Genomic DNA, 11,603 nt, shown 5'->3' with positions numbered 1-11,603 from the left:
TGAACGAGATGGTTGGGAGATCGAGAGACTCGTTTCCTACTTGATAAACTCGCTTCAGGTGTCTTTTGCGAGATGATTTGGTGAGTCCCCCTCCCGCAAATCCTCCAGAGATCATATGTATGTGTCTCTCGGGAGTTTGTGGCGGCGGGTCTCTTCTGTCTTCATCATCTCACTTTCTTTTTCCATGATTGTCCGACCTATTCGTGAGATATCTATCAAGTCGGCCTTCCCTGGCCAACCTTTCTATCACATTTTTGAGGTCGTAGCAATCATTTGTTGGGTGGCCATATATCTTATGGTATTCGCAGTAGTCGTTGCGACTCCCCCCTTTTTATTTTTAATGGGTCTGGGAGGCGGCAATCTTTCAGTGTTGCAGATTTCTCTGTACACATCTACTAGGGAGACTTTTAGAGGAGTGTAGGAGTGATATCTCCTAGATCTGTTGGGGCCGACCTCCTCTTTTTTCTTTGGCTCCCTTTCTTTTTCTTTTGCTGAGTGAGGGGGCCCCATTCGCCAGCTGGGTTCCCGTAGTTTGACATTTTCCTCCATGTTGATGTACTTTTCCGCTCTCTCCTGTACATCGCTCAAAGAGGTCAGGTGCCTTTTTGATATGGACTGAGAGAAGGGGCCTTCTCTAAGTCCATTTACTAATCCCATGATAACTGCCTCTGTGGGTAGATCTTGAATTTCCAAACATGCTTTGTTGAACCTTTCCATGTAATCACGCAGAGGTTCCCTGACCTCCTGTTTAACTCCTAGGAGGCTCGGCGCGTGTTTTACTTTATCTTTTTGGATGGAGAATCGCATTAGAAATTTTCTTGAGAGGTCCTCAAAGCTGGTAACCGACCTTGGAGGGAGGCTATCAAACCACTTCATCACCGCTTTCGACAGGGTGGTCGGAAAAGCCTTGCAGCGTGTTGCATCAGAAGCATCAGCCAGATACATCCGACTTTTGAAATTGCTTAAATGATGCTTCGGGTCTGTGGTTCCGTCATAGAGGTTCATATCAGGGCTTTTGAAGTTTCTTGGAACTTTCGCCCTCATTATGTCCTCGCTGAACGGGTCCTCTCCTCCCAGGGGCGACTCTTCTCGGTCGCCGCAGGAGTTCCGGCTTTTAAGGGAGGATTCAAGTTTTAAGAGTTTTTCTTCCAACTCTTTTCATCGTTCTATTTCCTCCCGGAGGTTTCGTTCCGCCTCTCGCTGTCGTTCTAGTTCTTGTTCCAGTTGCTTCAGACGACCTTGGTGGCCGTGGACCAGCCCCATTAGTTCGGTCGCATGGGGTGGCCCTTCCTTTTCCGGATTCTCGTCCTTCCGAGGAGTTTACCTTTGGATTTTTTAGCCCAGAGGTGCCTTCTATATGTTGGTCGCTGGTTCCTTGATGAAGGGTCAGGTCTGCGTCATTGTTTCTTATATTTGGATTTTCTTGCTCGAAATCAGACGCTGTATGACCATCTTCTGGTGAGTTGTCCGCCATTATGGGTTGATCCCTCGGTTCTCCGGCAACAGCGCCAATGTTACGTTGGATAACCGGAGGTTAATGGGCTGGACTCGTTAGGTTGGCCCAATCGTATAAGGGAGAAAGCCTTTGAGCGGGTTAGCGCCTTTAGAGACTCCTTCTGACTTGTGAGTGTGGGAAAATGGGGGGGTAGTACCTGCAAAGACACTCCGATGCCTAAGTTAGCAAGGCTGTGAGCAGGTCTAGAGAGTATTGGGACTTAGAGATACCTGAGGGATGTCAGTGTATTTATAGTGGTGAACCAATAACCACCGTTGGAGTAGTTCCACCTTTTAGGGTGGATAACCGTCCTTTTATCTTAGGGAGGTTACGATATGACTCTTGGAAGTGGGTTGAGAGATTTTAGGGGCAGTTATTATCTGCCAGGTAACCTTTGATCTCGACTTCCTTAGAGCAAGCTGTAGGGAGCACCGACTTCTTGAGAGGAGGTCGGTATATTGAGGAGTCCAATTAGTGGGTTGGATCTCGCTACATGGATTTGGGTCTTAGCGTTGGGTTAGGGTATGAACAAGACCTTTCCAAAAAAACATAGTATATATTAAGTGAGTTGAATGTAAGAAAAAAAAAAAGAAAAAGAAAGGAAAAGAATGTGTTGAGAGAAGAGAGAGAGTGTGTTAAATGGTGGGAGATGTCAAGAAAAAGTGAAAGTTAAAAAAAATAATTAGATTATAAGAGTATTTTAGATATTTTAAATTTTAAGTGAAATTCTAATAGAATTAAATTTTAAATTAAATCTATTTGAGTTAAAATTGACTTTTTAAAAAAAAAAAACTGAAATGAATTAAATTCTATCTAAATTGATTTAATTATTTTTGTTTTAAACAATATAATTAAATTCAATTTTCACGGAAATTAAATTCCAAAAAATTTTTAAACACCCTGTAATAATGATGATTTGTCAAATAACACGTAAACAAACCATATGTTATATTAAATTGACATGTAAATAATAAATTTTGTTGTGACACATGTCACGTGTCAATGGCTAAATATCACTCTTACATGTGGCCAAAGCATATCGTCTATATCAACATTTTGATCACGGAAAAACTCATCAAGAAATAAACATGAGTCACAATGAAAATTAAGAGACTATTTTGAATTAATTGAAAATTCAAAAACAGTTTTGAGCTACCAGTAAAAATTTAAAGAACATTACGTTCAACTCCTTGATCGTTTGTGGAAAAGTAGCTAAAAATATGAATGTGGCATACTACTACATGGTAAAAGAATTTGGTGGTACTAAATTACAAAACAGAAAGTCATGAACATAATAAATAGGGAGAGGCAGTTTCGAAAAAACAATTGAAAAGATCTATCAGAACCAAATATATTAAATTCCCAACAATTCCCAGCCAAGATTTATTCAGAATTACTATCCAAAGAGAGAGAAAAGGAGGGGGTTTTTGGGGGGGGGGGGGATATTGCCTGTCCGAGCCAGGACTTATCAAAATTTTGTTCTTTTTCATGAATAAATAAACGATGGATTTAGCCCAAGATGATATTTGCTATACAGTTATTTAAGTAAAATATCTAAAATTTTTATTAATAATAAACATAAAATGCACCCTTAGAATACATTTTAGCTAAATACTCTTATATAAATAGCAACTAAGTTTACAGTATAGTAGTAAATCTTTTATGTGCCTCACATCTGCAAATACCTTCTGATAGGAATTCCTAACTTTACAAGTTCGAAAACTGAGAATGGATATAAATGAAGGGTCACATGACACAATGATTGATAAGATCTGCTACGCTGTGGTACTTCAAGTCAACCCTGCGCTGTGATTTTTCTAACTCGGAATTAAACTCACTGCTCAAAGCTTAAAATGGTGCCATTGACATCGACATCAACATCTACAATTCTACATCACTTCCTCTTTCCTCCATGTAGTTAAAGCGCACTGATTTGGCCTCTTCTGCAGTATCATTACAGGCCAGCCTTGTGTACTAGCTCCACAGGGCGCATTGATTCTGGCTTTGACATAGAAACGCAAAGACGGAGAGATAGAGACTAATGTATAAAGTACAGAAAATATATGTTTCTTAAACCAAAAAATTGTCTCTATCTATGTCTCCAGAACCAAACAAGTTTCTGTATCTATTGTTTTTGTATTTCTGTTTTAAATACAGTATTGTAGCCTAAGTGAAAGAAAACAAAATCCGGTAGTGTTTGGCTGTTTGCTACCATATCAGAGTTTTCTACTGTGATATCCTAAAAATATTCCTAGTTAACCTTGTATGCTGATTAATTTGATCTTCAGGTTTTTACATTTTATTTTTTTTTTTAAGATTCCCATGTTTTGAAAATTTGAAAGTGAAACCCACCTTCTGCGCTTTTGATAATAAACAATGCATTCAGATATATCTTTAAGCATAAACATTTTACAAACTAATATACCATTATTGCAACACCCCCCGTCCCGCTTTTTTTTTTATTTGGATCCTCTAAAGTTTGAATTTTACTTTAGAAAATAAAGTGTGATTTTCTATCCTTGAATAGTTTCTCTTTCATATTTATTTTTGGTCCCACCTATAAAATCAATGGTGAGAGATCACACTTTACTCTCTAAATTGAAATTCAAACTTTAAAGGATCCAAATTCTTTTTTTTTTTAGTTCATTCAAGGCAGAAGTTTCACAATTAAATTTCCATACCAAACAACGATATTCCCTCTTATGAAGGCCAATCACTTTTTGGCTTGAAAATAATCAATGAACCACCTAAACAAGTTATTTTATTCTTGCAAGAAACACGAACCTTAATACCTTATGACTTTATCATAGATCCATAATACAGAACTACTGAAAAAAAAAAAAAAAACTCCAAGACTAGAATCAACGGCAGCAACTACATAACAGTACTAATCTCTGCTATTCATAACAGTAATTTCAAGTTTTAACATGCCATACTCTTCTAAGCAACAAGCAAGCTGTGAAACATATTTACAAGTTCATCGTGAACAATTTTTCACCTTTATAAATATAATTCTGCATGTATACTATATAAGTCAAATTGCAATTACATACAGCTATACTTTTTCAAGTCTTCAACAATATCAGTCCTCAATGTACAAAGTTCAGAATTCCATGCTATACCAGAGTAATATGAATAGTATGTTTGGATTTCCATTTGCAACTATAAAACTATTGATTTGAGCAAAAGCTATGAAAGGTAGCTTTTCCCACAAACCATAGGGGGAGTTCTCCAAACGGAAAATGCAAACACACTTTGGTATTATAAGTCAAGGAAATGCTCACCATATTGAGGATTTTCAAATTTTAAAAGGTATTCAATTAAGCAAAGAAGATCCACACTGCAATTGCCACTCCATGCAATCTTCAAAGTCAAAACTGCTTGCACAATCCAACAAAGCGTTCTGTTGATGTTCATAACGGCATATGTAATTCAACCCAATAAGAATCTCGCAGATCGCTTCCTCTGTCTTTTCCTTATCAGCAAAGTACAAGGTCTGAAGTAGCAGCACATTCGTCCTGCTAACAATTTGGTGTTGCTCAAAATTCCTTTCACTTTGCCATCTTATCATGTTATGCGCGAGAGGCGCAAGCCCCCTAAGTATACCGTCAAGAGTCACCTTCCAGTCGTGGGCAAGAGGAGCATCATATATGGCCAAATTCTTGACGTAAGACTTCAGCTTTGCCTTCAGCGATAACCTTAAGCTCGTCGGTAGCATCTGATAGAGATCATCCCTCGCTTCCTCTCCAACTAAATGAGGATAGCTAAGCAGTTTCTCGAGGACAATTATGACATTAGCATAGTGCAAAGCAAGAGCGCAGCCTCCAAGAGTGGAAGGAGAAGCATAAACAGCTAATCTACTCTTGGGACCAAAGGTTGAGCAACTCTGAACACCGGATTTTGCTCTTAGATCTCCATTGAAAAGAACACTGATTTGAGCATGATCGAACCCACTGGAATGGCACGACTGCTCCTTTTTCTTGACATTATTCCCTAAACCAATACTGTGACTGCATCGGTCCCCATGATCAATAACAGAATCATCATCATCATCAAATTTAGAGACAGAGCTGCTTAAACTTAGACATTCCATGAAAAGTCTCCCCGGACTTGTTCCACAAGGAAGAACGAAATCTTCAGGTTGGAGATATGCTAAATCGCCTCTCCTCGTATCCATCCGCGGCCTACCACCAATACTTCCCTTTCTCTCCACAGTTCTCCCAATAGAGCCCGAATGACTTCCACTTCTGCCACTGTGATTGCGATTCAACTTCTCCGATTTCATAGGAACACTAATTTGGCCAGACACCAAGCCACACTCAGGTGGAGGAGAACCTCCAGCAAGCCCAATGCTATTCTTCCTCAATGCAGAATCCCCGAAAACCACTGACATCCTAGCATAGATGGTGCAAACTGTTCTGGCCAACAACTCGACAACCTTATCAAATGTTTGATTCCAAAGTGAAATTTCCTTGAGATGCCTAACATCTTGCCTCTGCCATGCGAGTTTCTGCTCAAAGACCCTCCTACTCTCCTCATTCTGATTATTCTGAAATTTGTTCATAGCTTGCTCCAATTGATTCAAAACCTCCATTTCACTATACAAATTCTTAGTGTTACTAACATACCTATCCATCTTCCTCACCATACCTTCCATATGCTTAACCAAGAACCCTAATTCATTGACATCTATTACCCCACTCACAATGTCACCATACACATGCTCAAATCCCTGCAATGCAGGGACAGAACACTTCTTCCCTAACCTGGAAACGACGCCGGCGACGCGGTTCAACTCGTCGAGCTTCTCGGCGAGAGCAAGGTCGAGGAGATAGGAATGGTCGGAGGAAACGAGACTCCTAACAGCTTCAGAGGTCAAGATCTCATTCCTGAGCCTCGAGATCTCAGAATCCGAAAGGGATTTGTGAAGATGAACCGTTTTGGAGATGACATTGGCTACTTCAAAAGAAAGAATGTCAATGGTTACCTTATCGTTGTTCTTGATGGTGCTGCTGTGTTGCTGCTGCTTCCTCTTTCCCGAAGAAGTTTCTAGAAGAAGGGCGTGCTTGAGATTGGAACTGACTTGGTTACCCATCTTCACAAACCAGGCCTCTGCAACCATTTGGAGCGGAATTGTTCAAGTGAAAAGACCAAAATAGGAGGGAGAACAAGTGAGTGAGTGTGATTCTAAAGGCAGGAGCATGCGGCGCAAATTGTGAAGAGTGAAGAGGGAAGGGATGGGTTCAATTCAATATAAGCAGCAACAATGACATCAGAAAGAGAGAATGTGGGTGGGGAGTGGTAGGGACCAAACACTAATTTAATTTGTTAACTCTAGTTTTCAATCTCAATTTTCAAAAGTGGATTCAGAATTGAAAGTTCAAACCACTTTTTAATTTATTATTATTTTATTTGTTTCGATGCGTTGCTTTTCATTCTGCCTTCCATCTTCGAAATTTCTATCCATTTTTTTACCTCAACTTTTTTGTCATATCATATGTGATTTTTTATTGTTTAACATTTTCTTTCGTATATTTTTTTATATTATTTAATAAGTATATAATGAGATATCACATCTTACAACAACAACTAAAAAAAGACTATATTACATGCATATTAAAATTAGTTATTATTATAAAATATGTTAAAATATAAATATATATTAAAAATAAATTAAATTATATATATTTATATAAAAATATATTTATAATTAATTTTAGTATACGAATAATATTTTTATAAAAAAAATTAAAAATTAATTCTCACTTTCTGTAATTACACTTGACATTCTTTAAAAAAATATAAAAATTTATTTTCTTATAATAATTAAACTGCATTAAAATTTAATTAGAAGGCATGATAAAAAAAATTATATTTTAAATACTCCTTATTAAATAAAAAGTATTATACTCTTTGTAAATTAAACAAATTTTAACTCTATTAATTATATTTTATATCAATAATTTAAATTTAGAAGAAAAATATTTAAAGAACAATAGAATTTATTATTTTTATCTAATTTAGTCATTAGCCTAGTTTTTTTATCTAATAACTGAATAACATATTTTTAGTTTAGATTTTTAAATATTGTTGTTAATTATTAGCCAAAAATAATAAATTTTATTAATCTTCTAGTATTTCTTAATTTAAAATTTAAGATTTAAAATTTAAAAATTTAAAATTTAAAATTTAGAATTTAAAATTTAAAGTTTAAAGTTAGACTTTACCATTTAAAAAACACTAAAATAGTAGTATTTACGCGGAAAAAATATAAGAAATAATAATAATACTAATAGTTGTATACTTGTATTACATTTATGTATACTGTTGTCATTACCAAAACCGAGGGAAGTTGGAGTTTACAATGAATGATTAGAGATCGGAAAAACAAAAGTAGCTTTGACTAATGGAAAGAAGCAAGTACCTTCTTCACAAGGATGGAAAATTTTGACTTCATCAACATGGGTTGGTTATGAGTTGTGACTTGGCTTGTGTGACTAATAATATTACTGATTATGTGCAGTCTAGTCTATGTACTTTTTATGTTCTATAGTAGCAAATTAAATCATGTTTGGTGCTCTAGAAGTAGAACAACTGCTACACTTGCATGCAATTTGGTTAGTCAAAAACAAGACATTGATATTTCAAAATTAAACATTTGGTGTAGGAGCTCTGTTCCAACAACTAAAACAAGTTTTCATAAAATCATGAAGTAATCATCAAATCATAATCTAACGTCCCTATCATACAAATAACATGAATCATATAAGACATTTGGAGTGGTTTTCAATTGTCCATGATAATGTTTCCCATGAAAACCGACTAAACAAATATGGAGTTAGATCAAGAGAAAGGGAAAAGCGAAATTCGTCAAAAAAAAAAAAAGAAAAAAGAAAGTTAACGATGGTGGGAGTAGTTGGTGGTGCCTTTGTTTATTTTCTTTAATATATATACTAAATTGAGAAATAGGGTTACTTGCCCTCCTCCGTTACTTAATATTCACCTTGAAAAAAAAGATCAAGCAAATAGTGACAAAAAGAAAGCTGGAACAATTTTTTTTTCCAACCCAAAGTAACCTATAATGTATGTTATGAGTTATGACTTTCTTATTATGATACACATACTATATGTTTGAGTCAATAATAATGAGCCATCAATTATTAATTATGAAAATTTGATGCACTATTTAAATTTGACACTGTGTAGCCAAATCAGCAAAACAATGTAAACAGAACATGATATCAAATCTAATTAATTTGGGTGGCTAAACTAAAGACTGAATAGGAAGAAAAATAAGAATGATACAATCGGCTATAAAGCATGGACCATTTTCTTTAGTTTATCAAAGGAAAGTAAAAGTGTAAGGTATATATGGACCATTTGTAATAAGTAACACCTTTCCCTTTTTTTTTTCTTTGGATAAATTACTACAAAACGATATTAAAAAATTTACATTACACATTTAAAAAATACGAATGACAAATAAATTTTAAAAAAATTTTAAAACGTGACAAAAATAATAAAATAATATTATTTTTATAAGAGGCTAACAATTTTGTATTTAAAAAATATGTATATTTATCTGAATATTTATAAGAATATTTTATAAAAAAAAATAAAACAAAATTCAACCTCTAAACATCTCTTATCATTTTTCTAAAAATTTTCATTTACTCACTAAAAGAAATGGTAAACAAATTTACTTAACATAAAATTATCAAATTTTAAAAATAAAATATTTTTTTATTATGTTTGTAACCAATCGTATTAAAATTCAATATTAAAAGTCTTTTTCCAAAAAATATATATAATTTTTAATTATTTTTATCACTTTTTTTAGATTTTATTATTCGTATTTTTCGAAATTATTTATGTCTCCAATATAAAATTTTGATTGCCATTTTAATAAGATACTATTTTTCTTGAGTTTCTAAGTTTTTTACTCCTATATGTTTTTCTTATATCTTATCTGATTCTTTCCTTGAAGCACGGACACTTACACATGACACAACGCGACATGAGATAACAGACACACAAATTTTAATCCTTTGTAAGACACATGAACATCACGATATATATATATGTAATATATCAAGCCTGCTACACATATAAGCCTTTTGACTTACAAGTTGATACAAGTTGTTCCAAACCTAACAAAAACAACTCTCACATTAATGTGTGTGTAAACATGCGCTCACTCAACCATTTCAATAGCACACTCAAATTATGAAAGGCACTTTTTCTTCCTCGATCAAAATTCTAACCCTGAAGATTCAAACGACACTCGAAATCTCTCAAAAAACTGTCAAAATCGTCACAAAACTCAAGAATATCTACAAGAGAAGTTCAAAATCTCCATAAAAAAATACAGAAACAAAAGACAAAAGATTATTCAATATCTAAAAGGCTTAGATGAGAGATTCACCGTGGTATGGTCCCAAATTCTTCTCCTCGACCCATTTCCGCTAGTAACATGGGTGTTTGTGCTCATCATCTAACATGAGCGATAATTATAAGCATTCACAGGTTTTCTGGATGACCCGAGATCCATTGCTGCCATTATTGACTCCCGACAATCGTCTTTCCATCACGATCGCGTCTTCTCTTTTCCTAACTTGGTTTGCAATCGTGGTTCCTCTTTGAAGTTGTACTCTTATTGTGGTCACGACAGCCACACTATCGATGTGTGTTATGCCAAGCATGATATACCCACCGAGTCACATGCGATACCCAGGGAGGCCACAGTTCAATGACAAGCTACTGCACCCACCAACACTGTCACTGCATCTCTTCCTCGAAATGCTGCTTCTTTGTCGCAACATCTACCCTAGGTCATGGTGAAATGGTGCACCAATAGCATTTTGGAGAATCGGTTCTAGGCCTCTCACCAACTCAGCATCACACTCTCATGACATTTCTCAAAAAGGCTGAATCTCTTCTTTTATATTATAACACCCAAATTTTTCCATCTCAACCTTTTGCATCTATTCCTCAAAACCAAATGGGCTTTTGCCCAACTCAAGTAGCCACTTTCTTTTTTTCTAGATACTTTTTGCATAGTAAATAAGTTTTCATGTTACTTTTACAAGGGTATTGTTAGATTTTCATCATCCTAACTTCTTCATGATATTCTTTATTTATCTTATTTCAATTTTAACATATATCTATTTCCAAAATTACCACTATGCTGAAATGTGAACTCACTTTTTTATCTTCTTGCATATTATAGGCCAACAATTTAAGGATATTGGTTTAGGTGGACTGAGAGATGGATTATACATACTTGACAACACCTTAAAAAATAACCCATCCTTCTCCCATTCCATCAACACCTACCAATCTTCACATATCACACCTTTAAATCTTTGGCATTTTTGTTTGAGATATCTTTCTGGACAAAGGCTCAATTATTTATATAGATAATTTTCTTTTATTTTCATGCATCATTATAAAGTTTGTGACATTTGTCATTTTTCTAAACAAAAAAAAACTCTCATTTTTTTCTTCAAGCTTTAACAAGGCCAACGCCAGTTTTAGTTTATTACATCTTGATAGATGGGGACTGTTTCAACAAAGTTATGTTCATAATCACAATTATTTTTTAATTATTGTTAATAATTTTAGTCGTTTCGCATGGCTCGTTCTATTAAAATCTAAAGAAAAAGTTCAAAATTATGTATAGAATTTTATTATTTTAATTGAAACACAATAAATTCTAAAGTTAAGTGCATCTGTTCGAATAACGAACTTGAATTTTTTTTTTTACATGATTTTATTCTTCAAAAGGTATTATTCATTAATGCAGTTGTATTGAAACACCCTAACAAAATAAAAGGGTAGAATATAAACATCAACATATTTCAAACATAGCTCGCACTGTCATGTTTTAATCTAATTTACCTCCTTCTTTTTAGTCTTATACTATTAATCATACAGTTTTTTTTATTTAATCAAGTTCTATCTTCCGCAATAAAATTTTAAATACCATTTGAGGTTTTATTTAATCATTTACTAAATTTTAATGAAATCAAAATTTTTGGGTGTTTTTGTTATGTCTCTACCCTCATAGCAAATAAATCAAAAGTTAAGAGCCAAAAAAACTTTTCTA

General features: G+C 34.5%; 2 protein-coding genes across 2 annotated transcripts; both read right to left on the bottom strand.

Annotated features, from left to right (window-relative positions):
- Window positions 1–246: 246 nt before the first annotated feature.
- Window positions 247–1,044, bottom strand: LOC130949985 (uncharacterized). Its single transcript, XM_057878563.1, has one exon. It carries the CDS (start codon window positions 1,042–1,044, stop codon window positions 247–249), a length of 798 nt encoding a protein of 265 aa, XP_057734546.1.
- Window positions 1,045–4,332: 3,288 nt separating this feature from the next.
- Window positions 4,333–6,754, bottom strand: LOC130947909 (uncharacterized). The gene has a single exon (XM_057876621.1). It carries the CDS (start codon window positions 6,615–6,617, stop codon window positions 4,812–4,814), a length of 1,806 nt encoding a protein of 601 aa, XP_057732604.1. The 5' UTR covers window positions 6,618–6,754; the 3' UTR covers window positions 4,333–4,811.
- Window positions 6,755–11,603: the final 4,849 nt, after the last annotated feature.

This window comes from Arachis stenosperma, chromosome 9, assembly GCF_014773155.1.
Source record: "Arachis stenosperma cultivar V10309 chromosome 9, arast.V10309.gnm1.PFL2, whole genome shotgun sequence".
NCBI lineage: Eukaryota > Viridiplantae > Streptophyta > Magnoliopsida > Fabales > Fabaceae > Arachis > Arachis stenosperma.
This window is presented reverse-complemented; position numbering and strand designations above follow the sequence as displayed.

Bases quoted from the DNA above. Each gene is read 5' to 3' on its own strand.
- LOC130949985 (XM_057878563.1), bottom strand. From the start codon at position 1,044: ATGAGGGCGAAAGTTCCAAGAAACTTCAAAAGCCCTGATATGAACCTC.
- LOC130947909 (XM_057876621.1), bottom strand. From the start codon at position 6,617: ATGGTTGCAGAGGCCTGGTTTGTGAAGATGGGTAACCAAGTCAGTTCC.